This window comes from Hyperolius riggenbachi, chromosome 12 (assembly GCF_040937935.1).
Source record: "Hyperolius riggenbachi isolate aHypRig1 chromosome 12, aHypRig1.pri, whole genome shotgun sequence".
Classification (NCBI taxonomy): domain Eukaryota; kingdom Metazoa; phylum Chordata; class Amphibia; order Anura; family Hyperoliidae; genus Hyperolius; species Hyperolius riggenbachi.
This window is the reverse complement of record NC_090657.1, coordinates 25754349-25777422: the sequence shown is the minus strand read 5'-3', so window position 1 is coordinate 25777422 and position 23074 is coordinate 25754349. Positions and strand designations below refer to the sequence as shown.

The window sequence follows — 23074 nt, the reverse complement described above, 5'->3', positions numbered from 1 at the left end:
CAGAGTCGTCCATTTCTAACATGATTGATGGGTGAAATTAGTTGAATTCTGAGCAGAATTGTTTTAGGTTTTTTTTTTTTATTTATTTAGTCCATTTAGTAATTTCAATTATATGGGCATGATAGCCAAATGGTTTCTGCTTTATGATGATTACAAATCTGCACATCAGCCATAAATACTATGGTCCCATTTTGCTCCTCATAGTGGTCTCGATGAGCTGGAGGCAACTCATGGAAAGTGAAGGTATTATGGGCAGAGATAAGGTGAAGCTTTATCCTATCCTTAGTTGGTGAAGACTCCATACTATATCTGTGACATGTCTCAATCCCACCCTTTGTATAAAACCGTAATATATGCAGTGACACCCCCTCCAGTCAGTCATCTGTAACAGTCCACTTACCTGAAATCCTTCCGGTTGTAGAAATCCCAGGCAGAAGCATGGCAGACCACATCTCTGTCAGCAGGTTTCTCAATCATGGATTTTTCCCAGAATTCCGGTGGCATAGGGAGAAGTCCTAAAGAAGTAAAGAAATTGTCCGACTCCTGAAACATCCTCTTTGCATCCCATTTCTGTAAGAATATAGAAAGGTGGGGAAAACAACAAGGCATGTGAAATGGCTTCTACAGTGCAAAAGATTACAGAAGCTCTCAGACTGTCATGGGAAAGGTTAAAGTGGATCCGAGATAAACTTTTACTCATTGCATAATTGTGTTCCTTTCATATAGTTTATAGGGCATTCCTCAAGCCAAATACTTTTTTTGTTTTAATACTCCCTTAATTCCCTATAAACTAAACAAGCCTCGCCCACAGCTTCTCCAGAGTGCCAAGGCACTTTGAGCCTTAGTAGCAAGGGCTTATGGGAGCTCAGTCTGGGCAGGAGGAGGAGGATACTAGCCAGAGATTTCAGAGGCAGAGGGGAGGAGGGAGAAGGAGAGGGAGAGTTAAGTTTTCACAGGCTGAGGGCTGGAGATGCTATCAGTTTAGCTGTGTGTAATGTGACAAACAGAACATGGCCGCTCTCATTGTATCACAGGAATAAATAATCAAACTATTGAAGCTGTTAGCAGCTAGATTTGCTATCTAAACTTTAGATAAGATATATAGACAAGTTACTTGTCAGTTTCATCTCGGATCCACTTTAAGGGTGGCATGATGTCCCTGCTAAAGGAGTCACTGCAAATCATTTAGGCCTCTTTCCAAAATGTATAATTTTCCAGTTTTGCCTACAATAAGCAAGTATAATCTAATTGATAAAAAGGCTGATTTTTTTGCATATAAACAAAACAGTGTTCCAAGAACTTGCGTAGAAGATTGGCACACAGGAACTTTAGTTGTAATGGGTGTGCTTTGAATAAATATTTCATATCGTTTACAGTAACTCACCTGTTCCACCATTGCTGGAGTAGCATCTACCTGCGCGGCATTAGGATATGGGACTAGGAGGTCATATATGTTGGACCAGGACTGTGCCCACATGTTACCTAAAAATAAAATAATTTACAGTAATTGACATTTTTTTGCAAGAACTATGTAGTTCCGCAATATAATCTAATCTACGTCACTGAGTAGATAGATTTCTTTTCTCTTACGTTTAGCTCAGCACTTGTCAGACACAAAAGTTCTTAATAAAATACTACTTTATTTATAAAGTGGTCTTAAAATACAGATGACCTCTGTACAAGTGGTTTTGCAATTTAAAGTTATTAAACAGTAGCTTACTTCTAACCATTGTCTTTTAGTGGCACTACGGTAGTTGGACGTGGGCTTGATGAGGGCCCTGGGGCCACTTATCTTCCCTCCTAACTTTCTCATCTTCACTTCCTTCATAACTTCCCTAACTTTCTACCTATGCAGTCCTGGACTCTTCGCTCCAACTAGTACTTTGCCACAGTGGTTTGCAAAAATATTTAGCCCCCTTGAAGTTTTCCACATTTTGTCATATTACTGCCACAAACATGAATTTTATTGGAATTCCACGTGAAAAACCAATACAAAGTGGTGTACACGTGAGAAGTGGAACAAAACTCATACATGATTCCAAACATTTAAAAAAAATAATAACTGCAAAGTGGGGTGTGCGTAATTATTCAGCCCCCTTTGGTCTGAGTGCAGTCAGTTGCTCATAGACATTGCCTGTTGAGTGCTAATGACTAAATAGAGTGCACCTGTGTGTAATCTAATGTCAGTACAAATACAGCTGCTCTGTGACGGCCTTAGAGGTTGTCTAAGAGAATATTGGGAGCAACAACACCGTGAAGTCCAAAGAACACACCAGACAGGTCAGGGATAAAGTTATTGAGAAATTTAAAGCAGGCTTAGGCTACAAAAAGATTTCCAAAGCCTTGAACATCCCACGGAGCACTGTTCAAGCGATCATTCAGAAATGGAAGGAGCATGGCACAACTGTAAACCTACCAAGACAAGGCCGTCCACCTAAACTCACAGGCCGAACAAGGAGAGCGCTGATCAGAAATGCAGTCAAGAGGCCCATGGTGACTCTGGACAAGTTGCAGAGATCTACAGCTCAGGTGGGGGAATCTGTCCATAGGACAACTATTAGTCATGCACTGCACAAAGTTGGCCTTTATGGGAGGAGTGGCAAGAAGAAAGCCATTGTTAACAGAAAAGCATAAGAAGTCCTATTTGCAGTTTGCCACAAGCCATGTGGGGGACACAGCAACCATGTGGAAGAAGGTGCTCTGGTCAGATGAGACCAAAATGGAATTTTGGTCAAAATGCACAACGCTACATGTGGTGGAAAACTAACACTGCACATCACTCGGAACACACCATCCCCACTGTCAAATATGGTGGTGACAGCATCATGATGCTCTGGGGGTGCTTCTCTTCAGCAGGGACAGGGAAGCTGGTCAGAGTTGATGGGAAGATGGATGGAGCCAAATACAGGGCAATCTTGGAAGAAAACCTCTTGGAGACTGCAAAAGACTTGAGACTGGGGCGGAGGTTCACCTTCCAGCAGGACAGCGACCCTAAACAAAGCCAGGGCAACAATGGAATGGTTTAAAACAAAACATATCTATGTGTTAGAATGGCCCCGTCAAAGTCCAGATCTAAATCCAAGCGAGAATCTGTGGCAAGATCTGAAAACTGCTGTTCACACACGCTGTCCATCTAATCTGACTTAGCTGGAGCGGTTTTGCGAGGAAGAATGGGCAAGGATTTCAGTCTCTGGTAGAGACATACCCTTAAAGACTGGCAGCTGTAATTGCAGCAAAATGTTTGGAATGATGTATGGTTTTCGATCCACTTCTCACGTGTACACCACTTTGTATTGGTCTTTCACGTGGAATTCCAATAAAATTGATTCATGTTTGTGGCAGTAATATGACAATGTGGAAAACTTCAAGGGGGCAGAATACTTTTGCAAACCACTGTACAGATTTTATTGTTGCAGCTGACAAATGTATTTATATTTATTCCTCATTCTACTGACCTGTTAACTGTGGGTGGTTAATGCATAAGTATGTACCTTATAATACCATAGGCACAATTTCATTGTTGACTACTTGTCTTTATACTGTTGCCATTCCTGGGTCCATGACTGTACTGTTCTCTCTGCTGTTATTGGTTTAAAAATCAAATGCATTTGTTAAAAAAAAAAAAAAAAAAAAAAAAAAGACTAGTTTATCATTTCAATACACAGACTTATAATAACTTACCTGGTCAGCAGATACCTAGCCACCCTTTTCGCTCCTACAAAGACCTAACAACCCCACGCATCTCGCACTCACATGCGCAACTACAGATCATCATTAGTGCTGCCCCCTCATCCTATGCAACGCCCATCCTATGACCCCTCCTTCAAAGAAACAAGCCCTCAAAACTGTGTGCGTGTGTGCGTGTGTTTAGGATTTCAGATACAGTGGTTTATCTTATTCATTTTTTTCTTCTCCCCCCCCCCCCCCCCCCATCAGGTTTGCTATAATCTTACATTCAGTTTTTGTGAATTCTTAGCAGTTTGGAATTACCCCTTTGCACTACAGGCAATACACCTGTGAGCTTGCAATCTAAAAGGAGCTGGAGAGGGATTCCTAAGCAAGGTGATGGATGATTTAGCGGAACTGTAGTGAATTTTTTAAAAGCTGTCACGGATGTTAGAGGTGTCTGAAGGAATGCTTTACTATAGGTTTGTCTGAAGTGGTGCATATTAAGGGTGAACTTGAAGGTTTTAATGTGTAGAGCTTGGGGACGGAGCAAAGGTTGTATATTGATGGGATCTGGAGATTTATGAGAAAATGTATGGAGGAGACAAATTATGAAGAGGTTTATAAGAAAGTTGGCAGTCTGCACTGGATTTTATGGTTACTTTATACAAAGTGGCAGTAGTGAAATCTTGGGTTTAATATTAATGCATCCTCCGGTCCTTTCATTTTTTTTGTTCTTATCGTTTAACCTCCCTGGCGGTATTGACGGTTATGCACGTCATAAAACATGCTGCGAACGCAATACTCTCCTCCACTTTTTATTAGACCCTTGCTTGACACATTTTGGCAAGTTACAGGAAAAAAAGGGTTATAAAAATTAATTGGAGCACTTTTTGCACAGAAATCCTGGGGCAATTGAACGCCTGGGAGGTTAATGGACTACTCAGGTCCATCTTAAATGCTGGGTCAGCGCCACAAGAAGTACTTTATAGTTCTTTATTTGAGAAGAGATTAGGCAGCAGTGACAGACTGAAAAAGGGCTTGGAGTGCCCGAAACGCAAACTGCTTTAGCTAAAACTGTTTAAGGGTTGGAACTCAAAAATCGCTGGAAACCGCTCATGAAATCGTTCACAAAACACTAAAAACGCTGGCAATTTGCGACTTGTAGTGGGTTCCAAGCCTAAACAAGGGGCTAAGATTGCCCAAAACGGCAGTCTGTCACTGCTGCCTAATCTCTTATGAAAAAAAGAGCTGTAAACTACTTCTGGGGGTGCCGACCTATTTATTGATTACTGTACCCCAAGAGAGACACTGGGTTTGGTGTCTGGGCATGCAGTCTTTACACATCAGTGCTTCCTACCACCTTTTGCATTCATCTTAAAGGGAACCTAAACTGAGAAGGATATGGATTCTTACTCTTAAAGGGAACCAGAGAGGAATGGGGGGTGAAAAAAGGAAAAGATTTTATACATACCTGGGGCTTCTTCCAGCCCCATAAGCCTGAATCGCTCCCACGCTGCCATCCTCCGCTTCCTGGATCCGCCGGTACCGGGCCCGTCACTTCCGGCGGACGCGGCCAATTGTCCGCATCACAGGGAGTCCCTCCATACCCGTACGCATGCGGCTGCGCAGTAGGCAGCCACATGCGTATCTGTATGGAGAGAGCACCCTGTTATGCGGAGAATTGGCCGCGTCTGCCGGAAGTGACGGGCCCGATACCGGCGGATCCAGGAAGCGGAGGATGGCGGCGTGGGAGCGATACGTGCGTATGGGGCTGGAGGAAGCCCCAGGTATGTATATTTCATCCTCTCTGGTTCCCTTTAAAATACCAGTTGCCTGACTCTCCTGCTTCTCCTGTGTCTCTAATACTTTTAGCCGCAGCCCCTCAATAAGCATGCAGATCAGGTGCTCTGACTGAAGTCAGACTGAATTAGCTGCATGCTTGTTTCAGGTGCGTGATTCAGCCACTACTTTGGTCAATGAGATCAGCAGGACTGCCAGGCAACTGGTATGGTTTAAAAAGGAAACATCCATATCCCTCTCAGTTAAAGTGGATCCAAGATGAATTTTTACTCATTGCATAATTCTGTTCCTTTCCTATAGTTTATAGGGCATTCCTCAAGCCAAATACTTTTTTTGTTTTAATACTCTAAGTCCCTATAAACTAAACAAGCCTCGCCGACAATTTTTCAGAGAGCCTTGGCAGTAGCAAGGGCTCATGGGAGCTCAGTCTGGGCAGGAGGAGGGGGAGGTATTACTAGCCAGAGCTTTCAGAGGCAGAGGGGAGGAGGGAGAAGGGGGGATTAGGTTTTTTTTTCACAGAAGATGCAGATAAGCCTGCCTCTGTATAATGTTTACAAACATGGCCGCTGTCATTGTATCACAGGAAGAAATCATTCTACTGAAGCTGTTTGCAGCTAGATTTTCTGTGTAAACTGTCAAAAACTTTAAATAAGCTATATAGACAAGTTACTTGTTATAGTTAGTTTTTCATCTCGGATTCGCTTTAAAGAGAATCTGTATTGTTAAAATCGCACAAAAGTAAACATACCAGTGCGTTAGGGGACATCTCCTATTACCCTCTGTCACAATTTCGCCGCTCCTCGCCGCATTAAAAGTGGTTAAAAACAGTTTTAAAAAGTTTGTTTATAAACAAACAAAATGGCCACCAAAACAGGAAGTAGGTTGATGTACAGTATGTCCACACATAGAAAATACATCCATACACAAGCAGGCTGTATACAGCTTTCCTTTTTAATCTCAAGAGATCATTTGTGTGTTTCTTTCCCCCTGCATCTATCTTCCACTGAAGTGTCAGGCTGTTTCTTCCTGCAGAGTGCAGACAGCTCTGCCTGTATGCAATTCCTCAGTATGTGAAAGCCCAGCCAGTTCAGAGGACGATTTATCCAGCTTGTAAAAGATGAGAGAGAAGAGAGAAGCTGTCCTAATGTAAATAACACACAGGCAGTGTGCAGAGAGAGGTCGGGAAGGGGGAGTTCATAGCAGAACCACAACACTGAAGAACTTGGCAGCCTTCCAGACACAGGCTGACAAGTCTGACAAGAGAGAGATAAGTTGATTTATTACAGAGATGGTGATAGTAGAACGTGCTGCAGTAAGCCAGAGCACATTAGAATAGCTTTTGGAACTTGTAGAATGATAAAAAACATGATGCAATTTTTGTTACGGAGTCTCTTTAAGGTTCCCTTTAAATGCTGTGCACTTGTTCTCCAAAGGGATGGCAATTATAACTGTGGTGATTACATTTGTAAGAAGTTGATCTCTTCAATTAGAAATTCAAATTCTGAAAGTGACTGCTTCAGAAAATATACATGAAAAGCAAATATGCATTTGCTTTTCTAGTATAGATCTCAACATATCCAGGGCCGGATTTACCATAAGGCACTGTAGGCACGTGTCTACAGGCGCTGGTTGATGAAAAGGCGGCTCACACCCCTCCCGAGTGCCTCCCTCCCCATTCTCTATGCAGAGTCTTGAGCAGAGTGTAAGTGAGAGGTTACTCACCCTGCTCTCAGCATTCTACTGATGAGATCTCCTTTCAGTTGGGCGCATCACTAGCTACTTACTACTGAGGGTACCTCTGGCTATCTAATAATAATAATAATAAATTCCTTTTTTTGTATAGCGCCTTTCTCCTGTCGGACTCAAAGCGCTTGCGAGGCAGCCACAAGAGCACACTCAGTAGGCAGTAGCAGTGTTAGGGAGACTTGCCCAATGAACTCCTTACTGAATAGGTGCTGGCTTACTGAGTAGGAAGAGCCAGGATTTGACTCCAGGACTCCTACATCAGAGGCAGAGCCCTTAACCATTACACTATCCAGCCACTAAGGGGCACCTGTAGCTATGATGGGCAAGGGAAGTAAGGGAGAAGTGGTTCGGCGGGGTTTGTAGGGTGATGGAGGGCGAGGTCTAGGGTGCCAGGACATCTGTGCCTATTGGCTCCTGTGATGTAAATCTGGGCCGGAGATCATCTTACCTAGAAGGTGGGCAGGGATGGGTCCTCTGAGGTTGATTCTCTGGTCTCCGTATTTCTTGTATAGGGCCCGGCGAACATAAGCGTGCAGTTGGAGGTAAAGAGGCTGCAGCTCATTGTAAAGCTTCTCGACATCACTTTCCAGAGTTGGTGTCTCATACCACGATCTCCAGTATGCTCCATTGTCAGCATGACCTGTGAAAGTAGGCAGAAATAGAAGGCAATAAGTAAAGGCTACAATGATAAAACCAAAATGTAACACTGTGGAAGGGATTTATCGTCAGGAGCCGTGTATAGATCAGTCACTCATCTAGTACAATCAAGCCAATACTTTAGGATAAAGGCTTTGCAGTGGTTGTTCTAGGCCAGGGATGTCCAGCTCCAGTCCTCAAGGGCCTCATCCATGCCAGAGTTTATAATGGACAGAGAAATGGAGATGATAAATCACACATGTCCTTTAGTCCTATCGATGTATTTAAGCCATGCAAAAAAATTTGCGAGGACCTCAGCCCTTGAGAACTGGAGTTGGACATCTCTGTTCTGTGCCTTTCAGGCCCCCTTGCACCAGCCAAGTGCTATGACCCACTTCAACAGATCTGCAATTTAAAATGTGAGACACACATAGGAATGGTTCAGAGTTGGTGGACAGCAGGGACTGTTTCTTACAACTACATCACAGTGCTATTTCTGAGCAGCACTGGGGGTAAATAGAAGCAGCATACAATATATATAGGTATGCACTCTCGTTTTGTAGAATATGTTACTTTTCTGTCTGCCTTAACATTCCTTTGAAAAAGTGTCAGTACAGGAAGACTGTCAAGCACATAGCAGTTGCAGCCTTAGCTGCTACCAACTCAGTAATTGGTGACCCAACTCTAATCATGGTTTAATATTTACCAGTGGAGGAGAAGATCCAGTGTTCCCATCACAATGGCTGCAATACCGCAATTCTTATATTGCAACGCACCCGCCTCACTGTGAACGCCGCATAGGCGGTTCAGTGCAGTAAGCCATGTTACAAAGCGGCCTTAACACCGCACCACTGAGTGGCTGATAGAGCGGTAGAATTCACCAACCACCTATAATTCACTGACCACCAGCACATATGGATTCCCAGACTTCTGTGAAGGGTATTTTACTAGGTCTGCAATATACCGTATTCCAAAGCACACTTGTTTGGGGTTCTAGACTAGAACGCTGAGAGCAAAAGTAGTTTTTCAGAACAAACTTTTTACTTTGCCATCTCTTCAACATATTGTAAAGTATATGTTTTCTGGTATGGGACAACAGGATTAACACCTGTCTGCTTACACGCTGGAGCTGATTTTTTTCAAGGTTGTAGACCAGCTGAGACCCTTTAGGGCCTTGCGTTTGCCTGCGTTTTGCAGGAGTGATTTTTCCACGATTTCACGCGGAAAAATCACTGAACACTGCGGCGATTTGTATGCGATCGCGTTTCAGCACTTCTATAACACTAACGCGATCGCTGGGAAATCGCCTGAAAATTGTGCAGGCGACACGTTTGCGTTTTTGGGCGATTTGCGCAAATCGCTTAAGAACAGGCCCATAGACTTATTACACTAGTGCTTTGAAAAGCGCTAGAGTTTGAGCGTTTTGCCGAAATCGCCGGCAAAACGCTCAAGTGTGAATGGGCCCTTACAGAGTTGTGCTGACAGACCTTTCCAACCGTTGAGCTATAATTTAACCATTACCTTTAAAGCAGGTTGTCTGAAGTTTGCCCATTGTTTTTCTAGATGTACAAAACTAACTTCAGTTTATCTCACTTTCAGACTTCAACTTGACTCTGAACTCTGTGCACGCAATCCCCAAGTGAGACTATCCTGGCAGAATTTAGCTGGTAAGTTTGCACCCCTCACATGTTTTAAATCAGGACATAGTGGAGATCCTGTAAGGACAGCTATGTAACTGCATTTTTATATTCATATACTGTACCCACAACCCCTTTTTCTTACCATTCAACTCTGCGGCTTTGTTACCCAGCGCTACATATTTCTTGTAGTGCTCACGCATTTTTTTGCCAGAAGAGTCTCTCCAGCCTTTCCAGGCCCACAGCAGTTCATCATAATCCCGCGACTTGGCCAGGAGCGCAGTTAGATCTTGAAACACGTTCAGAAAAAGAAGAAAAAATGAATTAAGCTCATCAACTCAGCAAAATCCTCAATCCACTTTATTTTATTTATTTATTTTTTTAAACACAGATTTTACTCTATGCGTCAACACAATGATTAGTATCTAAAATGACTTTACCTCACCGAGATGTGCTAAAATTTCTTACAGCATTTTACTGTACTATGTAGGGTGAAAGGACACACTGCTTTGTTTTAAAACGTCCTTCATCAAAGAACAGATCACCTTCCTTATGGAAGGCCCAAAAAAGTCTAGGAAAACAGGGTTGGATTTACATTTCAGAAGCTTATGCGGTGTTCATACATCTGACCTGTAGATGGCACTGATATGCTTGTCTAAACGCACAGGATTATCTATACCGTTGTGGCTCATTTGTTCCTGTTCTGTTCTAGCCAGGAACATGGAAAGAAGACACTGCTTATGTAGCGAGTTGGGGAATCTTGTAAATAAACCTAGTTTTAGTTATCCTGCCTCCGTCACTAAACAACACTAGGCACTTAATATCTATAAGCCTTATACCTTGTGCATATCTACATAATTCCAGTACTTGTATAGCGCTTTTCTCCTGTCGGACTCAAACCGATTGCTAGACAGCCACTAGAGTGCACTCAGTAGCACTGTTAAAGGGGCACTATGGCCAAAATTGTTTTTTAAATATGTGCAAACGTAGACAAATAAGAAGTACATATTTTTCCAGAGTAAAATGAGCGTTAAATTGCCTTTATCCTATGTTTCTGTCATTTACAGTAGGTAGTGGAAATCTGACAGAAGTGACAGGTTTTGGACTAGTCCATCTCTTCATAGGGGATTCTCAGCAAGGCTTTTATTCTTTATAAATATATTCCCTAAAAAGGATTTAAACAATGATGCTGGCCAGCTTCCCTGCTTGCTACACAGTTTTTTGGCAATTGGACAAAGCAACTGCCATTTACTAAGTGCTTACAAAGTAAATAAATCCCTGATAATCCCCTATGAAGGGATGGACTAGTCTAAAACCTGTCACTTCTGTCAGATTTCTACTACGTACTGTAAGTGACAGCAACATAGGAGAAAAGTAATTTATGTCTCATCTTACTCTGAAAAAAACGTACTTATTTGTATATGTTTGCACATATTTACATTTTTCGCCATAGTGCCCCTTTAAGGAGTCTCACCCAAGAACTCCTTAAATAGTAGGTGCTGGCTTAACAGAAATAAAAGCAGCGATTTGAACCCAGGTCTCGTATGTCAGAGGCAGAACCATTACACTATCCAGACACTTACATGCCACCCATTTTAAAAATGTTGCTGCCTCATAACACATTAGGATACATGCATTTTATCTGCAATGGATAAAAAGTTCCCTAGAAACAAGATGCACTTCCAACACTGGTGCCCCACCTGAGGGATTGTGCCTAATAGGGAATGTGCAGAGCTAGGTCAGTCCACAGTCTGCTAAGGAGTGCCACAGAAGAATGTATGACAGCCTCACCTGGGTCCAGAGGTATGCACTTGTTATCTTTGCATACTGTGGCTTTGCTGTAGATGGTTTCCATTTCAGAAACAATAAGGTTGTACTGTGGGAGAATAGAAGAAGACACTTAAAATGCACATCTGCACAAAGAAGGTCCATGTGCATTTTTATAAGCATAGCGAGTAAGAGCATATTGCGCACAATAGCTATACACATCCATCAGTTCACTTCACTATAAAACATTCCCAAGTTGGTTATAGAGATGAGAGAATTTGTCATGTTCAGACAGTTTAAAGGAATACTATTGATAACCAAGTGTTCTAAAATGAAAATGTGCAAATAATGTCTAAGTAGCTGTGTAAACATTTTCCTACTTTTCATGTTAAATATCAGAGGCAAAAGCTGTAATTTATTGAGGGTAGGATTTAGCTATATTGGGACAAATCAATTGCAGAAGGGGTGTCTGCTTCAATGCACGGCCAGAGTTGCATATCAGACTACAGAAAGCAAATATCAAACCAGTGGCGTAGCTAGAGATCATGGGGCCCCATAGCAAAACATTCATGGGGCCCTCAGATGGAGGCACTCTTAAGTTATGCCCCCTGCCTCTACCCTATGGATGTGAGTTAATTGAGCAATATACATTAGCATGCAATCAATATTGCACATAATTCATGAGCACTGAGACAAAGCCAGAGGGAGGAGTAACACAAAAGTTTGTAGTGAATACATTAAGTACCCACTGGGCCCCCTATGCTCCAGGGCTCCATAGCAGCTGCTATGGCAGCTATGGCTATTGCTACGCCCCTGTATCAAACATATCAAACTCTGAAAGCAAAAACGGTATGAAAAAGCTGTGACAATTCGTTACATTTCCTCTGCTCTCTTCAGACACTTCAGTCAGAAACAGAGCTCCCAACAGCTGCAGCTCCTGTGTCCTGTTTCCCCTCTCCTCATGGCTCAGTCAGCCTTCAGTTTTGGCGTCAGTAAACTTTGAATGTATTTTGCTAACAGTAAACAAAGAAGTTGCTACTAAAATGTATACACCAGTTCTTAGCAGCACTTCCCAAACAATTCCTGTGTCAATTGAAAAAAATATATGAATCGATAGTATTCCTTTAAGCAGAATGAAGGATGAGGTCATTTCTATTGAGACTAGCAGGCATTCTTGACAAATTTGGGGAAATGGTGGTTCAGCATGTTTGAAAATCATATCCAATTGCGGTTTTCCCACGAGTTAAACAAGCTTCAGAGGTGTTTGATGGCAATATCATTTACATAAACATACATGCTGGGCAAGACAAAAATGTACAAATAACCACCCGGTAAGGCTTATGGCAACTTTTAGGCAGTTTTTTTTTTTTTTTTTTTTTTAAAGTACATTATTAAGTCTTAATTCAATCAAATCATCTTCTGTGTGGGGGCAGTAGCATCTTCCCTGCATACATATAGTGCCACCGCCGGTGAGTTGGGCGCATCATAGCATTGTTGCTTTGACGGGGCCCAGCTTCAGCGCTGTAGGGGCAGCAGCACCTTTCCTGTGTAGGGGCAGTAGCACCTTCCTATGTTCATTTACCTCTTTCTGCTCATCCTCAGTCAGAGCTGCTTTATCAATATCGCTCAGCTTCTTCAGCAGTCTCTGTACCTCTTCATCCTGGAAATCACTGTAGTCAAAGTTTCTGGCCTGCTTTCCATACTTCAGGGTGTGGCTGGACATTGCCAGGTTCTTGTCGAGCTGTAAAAGTTGCGAAACACATCAAGTGATGATCTTCATTTCACATCTACCCATAATTACTTGTTTCCTATACACTCCAATTCTTTGTCAGCACACGGTTAGACCATACAACTAATACCACTACCACAGAGTTCATAATGTATTATATACTTAGCCATTGGGTTACCATGTAAAATTAGACTTCGCCCATGCATGCAGGTATTTGATGTGCAACTTTACAATCCCTTTCGTAATTAAATCGCTTCTCTGCTTAGAAACAGCCTTCAGGAAAATCACAGCTTACTTTTAGAAACGTTTGGGTGCGCCTTCATTTTTCTTTTGCCTTTATAGTTAGGTTTGTTCTCTTGTCAGGATGCTACAATCATCTGTGTCCTCAACCTTTGACACTATGCAGTGGCACAGCTATGCCCAGGCACCTGCCATGATTGTCAAGTACTCCCTATCCTTTACCTATTACAGCCAGTGATCCAGGGGCATAGCAATAGGGGTTGCAGAGGTTGCAACCGCATCGGAGCCCTGGGGCCCGAGGGGGCCCGAGGGGGCCAGCCCCCCCCCCCCCCCCCATCAACTGATCTGCTCATAATAATCACTTCTATAGATACTTAGAATATTGGTAAACATTAACACACTGTTCCCCATCCCCTTCTTGCACCTCTGACACTGAAGTTCCATTGGCAGATTTTGTTGCGCCGTATCAATGGTTATGTATCGAGTGCTTGGGGGGCCCCATGTAAAACTTGCATCGGGGCCCACAGCTCCTTAGCTACGCCACTGCAGTGATCGCTGGTGTTAGTGATAGAATGCTTAGGCAATGTAATAGTCTATAGCAGTGTTTCGCAACATTATTACAGCATGTAACACTTTCTGAAACATGGTGTTAATCCAGAACCCCATATTGTAATGTTTGTTGTCCTCAATCTTTTCAAGCATTCCTTTTAATGGACTAAGATACCTTTTCAGACATATTTAAATACGGTTTATTTTTTATCTCACCATAATAGACTGTTTAAGTAGCCCCTGCACCTAGCTCAAGTACCCTCCGGGGTACTCATACCATGTGCCGAGAACCTAGGGTCTATCGTGTCATGGGTAACCTCTGCAGAGCTTACTATGAGGGGGGCAATACCCCTGAGAATGGAAGGGCTCCTTTTGACCACAGCCAGCAAGCATTTTCTCCCCACCCATCACTACCTACCTCCTTCATAGTCCCTGCAACTTGGGGAATATTTTGCAGTTTGTAAAGAAAGTACAAAAAAAACAAGTAAAAAAAAAAATAAAAAATAAAATAAAAAAGGGAAGGGAGGGAATTCTTATTTTGACAATCCAATGAAAGTTCATGAGGTTAGTAAATATAAACGTTCACCGACATAACACAGTGTTTGTTGGTAGCCATATATGGTATTTTCAGATGAGGCAAATTATGCAAAATATAATTTATATGAAGGCACAACTTCAAAACACTGTATGGCCAATAACACACCCAGAAAGTCTTCAGTGCACAGACACACACAAATCTTTATCAGGGATCACAACCATATTTTTTTGTTTTTTGTTCTTCCAGGTGCTTAGTCAGGTCATCTGTTGCACCCAGCTCTGTTAGCTTAGCTAGGTCTATATCCACAGTGGACAAGGACATGGTATTGGTGATCCTTGATTTGCTGATAACACTGCAGTGTATGTACCATAGTCATAAATTAGGGATGGTTTCTTTTGAAAAGGACTAAAAAACATTGATTGCGAACCTCCCTGTGCATCACCAGTTCAGTGCTTTACAGACGTCAGCATTCTTACATAAGACATACAGCTGTGTTTGTTTTGCTTACCATAACTTGGTTGTTGTGGTCTGTAATGTTCGTATTATAGGCCCATGATGCTTCAGTATAGTCATTCCACACCACCTCTGCTGTACTGTTGTATTCACTTAAGAAATCATCTGCCAGTTTTTCATCAGCGATTTTCTCTACAAGAACATTAAAGCAAATATCAGTAAAATCATCAAAAAGCACAAAATCTGGTAAATACGCAGCAATGTGGCTAAGTATCTTGTGCTGTAGTCTTGTAGCACAGGTCATGTGTTAATTTTTAACAAGTAGCATACAAATATGGAGTTTGTAGAGTTTAGTTTTTGTGTGGATTTCCTACAAGTGCTCTGGTTTGCTTTCAGAACTCCCTGATATTCTATGAATGGTCTTCTACCCTAGGCAACTGTGGAGTGTTAAGGGGCCCATACACTCACGCTTTTTGGCCGATTAATCGCAAATCAATTGACCAATCGATCGATTTGCGACCAATTTTGATCGATTTCAATCGATCTGACATGTTGGTAAATTTAGGCTCATCTCTTGAGATGGCTTATTTTGCATTGGACCGAATGGAAATCTGATGGCAAAAACATGCCATCAGATCGATTTTCAATAGATTTCATACTGAAATCTATTGGAAATCTGTTCCTAGTAAAAAAAAAAAATCCTAAACACATCAGATAGATCAGAAGATCTATCTGATGATCTATCTGCTGCTAATCTAACAAGTGTATGGCTTGGTTCAAAGTAGAAGTGAAAACCTAATTCACAGAATTGACCACAAAGGATGAATGAACATAGCATCTGTTAAACCATGTCCACTCTGTCCGGTGTCTGTTGTGTCTATTGCAGTGACAAAATGCAAAGACCTTACCTCCGTGATTTTTCTGGACAGTGGGAAGAAAAACGGAGAGTTGTAATAGCAATGCTTTGTACAACATGTCTGATGCAATGGAGACTAGAGTGGGGCCGAACCTCCGATTTTCGGTTCGCGAACTTCCGCGGAAGGTTCGGTTCGCGTAAACGTTCGCGAACCGCGATAGACTTCAATAAGGATGCAAACTTTGAAAAAAAAAAAAAAAATTATGCTGGCCACAAAAGTGATGGAAAAGACGTTTCAAGGGGTCTAACACCTGGACCCCCAGGTGGAGGAGTGGGATACATGGCAAAAGTCCCCGGGAAAAATCTGGATTTGACGCAAAGCAGCGTTTTAAGGGCAGAAATCACATTGAATGCTAAATGACAGGCCTAAAGTGCTTTAAAACATCTTGCATGTGTATACATCAATCAGGTAGTGTAATTAAGGTACTGCTTCACACTGACACACCAAACTCACCGTGTAACGCACCGCAAACAGCTGTTTGTGTAGTGACGGCCGTGCTGGACTGGTGCGCACCGAGAGTGCAGGTTTTGGTGGCTTTACAGCCCATATGGTCGCCTGGCTGATGTAGCTGAATGACAGAACAGTGACTGTCCAGCTGATCAAATTTGGTCTGACCACAATGAGGCAACGACCTTATTATCGTGGGTGTGCCCCCCGACACACTCATCTAGTGGCAAGTTCACTGAACAGAACAGGTATACAGTGGCAGGTTCACTGAACAGAACTGGTATGCAGTGGCGGGTTCACTGAACACAACAGGTATGCAGTGGCGGGTTCACTGAACACAACAGGTATGCAGTGGCGGGTTCACTGAACACAACAGGTATGCAGTGGCGGGTTCACTGAACACAACAGGTATGCAGTGGCGGGTTCACTGAACACAACAGGTATGCAGTGGCGGGTTCACTGAACACAACAGGTATGCAGTGGCGGGTTCACTGAACACAACAGGTATACAGTGGCGGGTTCACTGAACACAACAGGTATACAGTGGCGGGTTCACTGAACACAACAGGTATACAGTGGCTGGTTCACTGAACACAACAGGTATACAGTGGCTGGTTCACTGAACACAACAGGTATACAGTGGCTGGTTCACTGAACACAACAGGTATACAGTGGCTGGTTCACTGAACACAACAGGTATACAGTGGCTGGTTCACTGAACACAACAGGTATACAGTGGCTGGTTCACTGAACACAACAGGTATACAGTGGCTGGTTCACTGAACACAACAGGTATACAGTGGCTGGTTCACTGAACACAACAGGTATACAGTGGCTGGTTCACTGAACACAACAGGTATACAGTGGCTGGTTCACTGAACACAACAGGTATACAGTGGCTGGTTCACTGAACACAACAGGTATGCAGTGGCTGGTTCACTGAACACAACAGGTATGCAGTGGCTGGTTCACTGAACACAACAGGTATGCAGTGGCTGGTTCACTGAACACAACAGGTATGCAGTGGCTGGTTCACTGAACACAACAGGTATGCAGTGGCTGGTTCACTGAACACAACAGGTATGCAGTGGCTGGTTCACTGAACACAACAGGTATGCAGTGGCTGGTTCACTGAACACAACAGGTATGCAGTGGCTGGTTCACTGAACACAACAGGTATGCAGTGGCTGGTTCACTGAACACAACAGGTATGCAGTGGCTGGTTCACTGAACACAACAGGTATGCAGTGGCTGGTTCACTGAACACAACAGGTATGCAGTGGCTGGTTCACTGAACACAACAGGTATGCAGTGGCTGGTTCACTGAACACAACAGGTATGCAGTGGCTGGTTCACTGAACACAACAGGTATGCAGTGGCTGGTTCACTGAACACAACAGGTATGCAGTGGCGGGTTCACTGAACACAACAGGTATGCAGTGGCGGGTTCACTGAACACAACAGGTATGCAGTGGCGGGTTCACTGAACAGGTATGCAGTGGCGGGTTCACTGAACAGGTATGCAGTGGCGGGTTCACTGAACAGGTATGCAGTGGCGGGTTCACTGAACAGGTATGCAGTGGCGGGTTCACTGAACAGGTATGCAGTGGCGGGTTCACTGAACAGGTATGCAGTGGCGGGTTCACTGAACAGGTATGCAGTGGCGGGTTCACTGAACAGGTATGCAGTGGCGGGTTCACTGAACAGGTATGCAGTGGCGGGTTCACTGAACAGGTATGCAGTGGCGGGTTCACTGAACAGGTATGCAGTGGCGGGTTCACTGAACAGGTATGCAGTGGCGGGTTCACTGAACAGGTATGCAGTGGCGGGTTCACTGAACAGGTATGCAGTGGCGGGTTCACTGAACAGGTATGCAGTGGCGGGTTCACTGAACAGGTATGCAGTGGCGGGTTCACTGAACAGGTATGCAGTGGCGGGTTCACTGAACAGGTATGCAGTGGCGGGTTCACTGAACAGGTATGCAGTGGCGGGTTCACTGAACAGGTATGCAGTGGCGGGTTCACTGAACAGGTATGCAGTGGCGGGTTCACTGAACAGGTATGCAGTGGCGGGTTCACTGAACAGGTATGCAGTGGCGGGTTCACTGAACAGGTATGCAGTGGCGGGTTCACTGAACAGGTATGCAGTGGCGGGTTCACTGAACAGGTATGCAGTGGCGGGTTCACTGAACAGGTATGCAGTGGCGGGTTCACTGAACAGGTATGCAGTGGCGGGTTCACTGAACAGGTATGCAGTGGCGGGTTCACTGAACAGGTATGCAGTGGCGGGTTCACTGAACAGGTATGCAGTGGCGGGTTCACTGAACAGGTATGCAGTGGCGGGTTCACTGAACAGGTATGCAGTGGCGGGTTCACTGAACAGGTATGCAGTGGCGGGTTCACTGAACAGGTATGCAGTGGCGGGTTCACTGAACAGGTATGCAGTGGCGGGTTCACTGAACAGGTATGCAGTGGCGGGTTCACTGAACAGGTATGCAGGTATCCAGTGGGCTCACTGAACAGAACAGGTATGGTGGGCTCACTGAACAGAACAGGTATGCAGCCAGGAACAAGCTAAGCCTAACTAATCTTTCCCTATGAGAGACAGTCTGCAGCAGCTCGCCCTACTCTCACTAACGCAGGCACACGAGTGAGCTTAATGGCCGCCGCTGCCTGCCTTTTATTGGGTGGGGGGGGGGGGGGGGGGGGGGGAGTGGCTCCAGGGGCTTGTGTAGCCTGATTGGCTACACTGGGCCTGCTGACTGATGTAGAGGGTCAAAGTTGACCCTCATGGTGCATTATGGGGCGAACCGAACTTCCGCAAAAGTTCGCCTGCGGGACGCGAACGCGATCCACTGAAGTTCGCATGGAACCGTTCGCAGGCGAACCGTTCGGCCCAACTCTAATGGAGACATGGTGAACAGGTATTTGCTGAAGCAATTTGTCACTGTGCATGAGACGAATACATTATTTTATGTGGTCTGCGTAACTGGGATAGAAGCATAAGGGCACAAACACTGGTTCGCATGACAGCTGGGGGCCCCAGGCTCTCTCACTGCCCGGGGCCCCTACACCACCATGCTATACCCAGAGGAAAGTGCAGGTGGCCCTGGACCTCTCACCACCAGGGAATTCACCCCCACTGCCTGTTAACTGAATGCTAACTGCAACACACACAAATGCTTCATATCTGTCACTTGTCTTTTTTTTGTCCAATATGGCAATATCTGTAATTCAGACTTTCAAAAGGACTTTTGTTGAGCGTCCGTACATAGCTTAAAAATTGCAACTAAGGATTTTCTTCTCTATAAAACAAAGGAAAATAGAGTGGTATAAAAGGAAAAAAAAATTCCTCTCCCCTGCCAGTGTTGTGTAGAATAAGTGCCTCATATGGCATGGGAGGAATCTTGTTTACTAATGGTGCTCAAGGAAACATCCTCCCCCCCCCCCCCCCCCCCGCTTAGTTAAGACATGCCCCCTTTTTTCCTTATATAAATGCTCATGTTTCTCCAGATCCCTTAGGGACCCGTTTTGCACTAAACATGGCTGCAAAATCACAGCTATTTTGCAATTCTGTTTGCAATTCAGGAAACAATTATGACTCCCTGAATGAGAATTACAACAAATACAAATCGTGGAAAGACCACTTTTCACGCTTATGTTCTGCCATTTCTCTGCTCTCCACTAGGCTGCTACACCTGTTCTGTGTCTGATCCTGCTGCCATTTTTCTGCTCGCCACTAAGCTGCTATGTCAGCGCTGTGTCTGATCCTGTGCTCCTGCTGCCATTTTTCTGCTCGCCACTAGGCTGCTATGTCAGCGCTGTGTCTGATGCTCCTGCTGCCATTTTTCTGCTCTCCACTAGGCTGCTATGTCAGCGCTGTGTCTGATGCTCCTGCTGCCATTTTTGTGCTCTCCACTAGGCTGCTATGCCAGCGCTGTGTCTGATGCTCCTGCTGCCATTTTTGTGCTCTCCACTAGGCTGCTATGCCAGCGCTGTGTCTGATCCTGTGCTCCTGCTGCCATTTTTCTGCTCTCCACTAGGCGCTGTGTGCTATGTCAGCGCTGTGTCAGATCCTGTGCTTCTGCTGCCATTTTTCTGCTCTCCACTAGGCTGCTATGTCAGCGCTGTGTCTGATCCTGTGCTCCTGCTGCCATTTTTCTGCTCTCCACTAGGCTGCTATGTCAGCGCTGTGTGTGATCCTGTGCTCCTGCTGCCATTTTTCTGCTCTCCACTAGGCTGCTATGTCAGCGCTGTGTGTGATCCTGTGCTCCTGCTGCCTTCTTCTGCTCTCCACTAGGCTGCTATGTCAGCGCTGTGTCTGATCCTGTGCTCCTGCTGCCATTTCTCTGTTCTCCAATAAGCTGCTATGTCAGCGCTGTGTCAGATCCTGTGCTTCTGCCGCCATTTCTTTGGTCTCCACTAGGTTGCTACGCTGACCAGGGATGGGCTCATGAGTAATCATGAGTCCGTAAGGACTCGAATTCTTAATTAAAATAAGCCTGAATTGTCGCAGCTGGATAAGGAGTTATTTACTCATAATTCCTCTGTCCTGCCTGCGCTCCAAACAGCTTGCAAGCGTCCTATCGGACTTCCGGCTTGAAGGAGGAAGTGCGCATAGTGAGTCATGTAACACGTCCAATAGGACGCGTGCAAGCTGTTTGGAGCACAGGCAGGACGGCGGAATTATGGGTAAAATACCTCTTATCATCCAGCCTCACAGCTGAGGCTCATTTTAATTTTGAATTTGAGTACTTACGGACTCAAGATTACCCGTGAGCCCATCCCGAATGCTTATGATGGGTCTTATCCTCCTATGTCTATTCCTACACACTCCAAATTTTGAGGGTAGGGAGGGGACCCCCTGAACTACCTCTGTGCCAAACTGAAGCCCCCCAACCCCACTGGTTCCTAAGACGGTATATCAAAACCATCTTGTGAACCAGTGGAAGGCTACAATTAGGCAGAGGTAATCTGGGATGGGGGGGGGGGGGTCCCCTTCCCTACCCTCAACATTTGCCATGAGTGCTGAAACATGAAGCCTTTAGTATCAGCATATGCAAATCAGTAATGAGCTGCATGTCATTACCCACAAGGATATGTATAGGCCAAATTATAATTAAGCCTACAGAGTGGGAGCCATTTCACCTTTTCAGCTGGATTTCACACTGGTGGGGAGTTCATTTCCACCTTACAGTTCCTCCTTAAAGTGGACCCAAATTAAAAATACAAGATTTCAGAAATAAAATCTATTTTGTAACTTATAATAATAAATAGCAGGCTTTTATCAGCTGTTTGATAAATATAAAATATTTTACATTTATTGGAGGAACCCCTCCCTTCCTTTCATATTGCTGAGAGAATCCGGCAGACTGGTGGAGGAGATAAACAAAACACAGGCTGCTTCTGATGATGTCACAGGGGAGGTGATCTCAGCTTGAGTGAGATTTCCCATAGATGACGCCCCTGTGAGGGAGGGTAGCGGATGACAAACACACCCATGATCTAAAACCTCCTACTAATTTCAGAAGTAATGGCTGCCACCTCTATAACCCTACTTCCAAAAATAGAAGGGTGAAAAGCATGCACTGAAATGCTCATAGGCTTGAAGGAGTGTTTATCTTTGTATGTGTCAGAGTTTGGTTTGAGTCCGCTTTAAGACTAAAATGGTCTTTCAAGGCTGGAACTGTTGCGAATAGTTTAAAGAGGTCATCAGCCCTTCAACAGGGATGAGCTAATGAGTTTGAAGCTATACCAATGGTCATATAGGATTTAAGTACTGAAGGAAAGTTCAACTCAGTTTACAGCTGGTTTATTAATAAACCATGTACCAGATAAGCTGTTACACTATTAACAGTGTAACAGTGTATCCTATTATATAATAGGGTTTGACATGCATGTAATGTAAAAACAATGTAAAATGCAAAATGCTAAGCCACGCTGTATTCAGGGCTTCAAGTTGAGCTCTCTTAAATTCTTGAATTGTACCAGGGCGAAAGCAGCAGCAAAACACAGATGCCTAGGTAGAAAAAGGCCTCTAGACAGTCCAGAGGCTTCCCATGTCCTCCTTAATCCCTCCGTTGCTACTCACAGACCCAAAGAACAAATCTGTCAAGGGCTTTTTCCCAGAGACCATCCTCACATTCCCAAGGAGCGGGCGCAGCACCTGTGGTCTTTTGTGCGCACTGATGGGGACGGGAGGGTGAATAGAGCCTAAGCACTGACATGAAGGCCAGGGTTATTCAAACTGTGGCCAAACAGCATCCTGTGCTGTAACAACTAAATTTTATCAGTCAGTCGAGTCAGGCACAGTTAATCATGGCGCAGCCAGTCCAGTCACACTTAGTGGAGTCTGTTGCAGTCCGTCCTGGCACAGCCACCCCTTTTCAGTCCAGTTTGCCCCCTCTAGTTCATCCCACCAGTCCTTGCCTCTCGTCAGCCCAAGCTGTTCTGTCCGCTCTGCCTTTCCCACACTGCAGGGTTTGTCATTCTATTCCCATCAATAGTGGGGCATTTTTCACTGCTGTTGGGAGCTTATAGGTCACATAACCTGCAGGATATCAGAATCTGGATATACTCATCATACCCTTTGCTTTGTGGGGCGTACTATGCTGTATTTTTAACTGCAGCATGTAACATTAGGCATTGAGTAGCACTGATGCTTGTTTACATAGTACAGACATAACTACCGTTACTCCACTGATTGTATGTGTATTTTTAATCACACAGTCCATCCAGTTAAAGGGAAGTTGAGACCTGTCATGCCAGTGATTACATTTAGCACTTGATAATATATGTCTTTTTATATACATTAAAGGTGAGTGCAGAGGCAAGCAATGTTGTGGTAGGTGAGAGGATTAAAGAGAACCAGAGACGAAGCACCCTCATGTATTTTACTACATTTATCAGTGGGAACATGACAGTAAACACCTTCTCTGCTTTTAGTT

General features: G+C 44.3%; 1 protein-coding gene and 1 long non-coding RNA gene across 8 annotated transcripts in view; one reads left to right on the top strand and one right to left on the bottom strand.

Moving 5' to 3' along the window:
• Window positions 1–23074, top strand: part of LOC137541406 (uncharacterized) — a 1168812-nt gene that overhangs the window by 698870 nt on the left and 446868 nt on the right. For 2 of the 6 annotated variants that reach the window (XR_011025155.1, XR_011025154.1), the window contains one exon: window positions 9451–9518. The exons of the other annotated variants lie outside the window; for them this stretch is intronic. This is a non-coding gene — a long non-coding RNA (uncharacterized lncRNA). The remainder of the gene's footprint in view (window positions 1–9450; window positions 9519–23074) is intronic. 6 annotated transcript variants of the gene reach the window in all.
• Window positions 1–23074, bottom strand: part of ACE (angiotensin I converting enzyme) — a 117659-nt gene that overhangs the window by 72731 nt on the left and 21854 nt on the right. For both annotated transcript variants that reach the window (XM_068262679.1, XM_068262678.1), the window contains exons 7-13: window positions 14820–14956; window positions 12838–12996; window positions 11280–11364; window positions 9634–9777; window positions 7664–7855; window positions 1385–1482; window positions 401–570 (exon numbers count right to left, since the gene is read on the bottom strand). In XM_068262679.1, the coding sequence (XP_068118780.1) occupies window positions 401–570; window positions 1385–1482; window positions 7664–7855; window positions 9634–9777; window positions 11280–11364; window positions 12838–12996; window positions 14820–14956 (985 nt within the window). The remainder of the gene's footprint in view (window positions 1–400; window positions 571–1384; window positions 1483–7663; window positions 7856–9633; window positions 9778–11279; window positions 11365–12837; window positions 12997–14819; window positions 14957–23074) is intronic.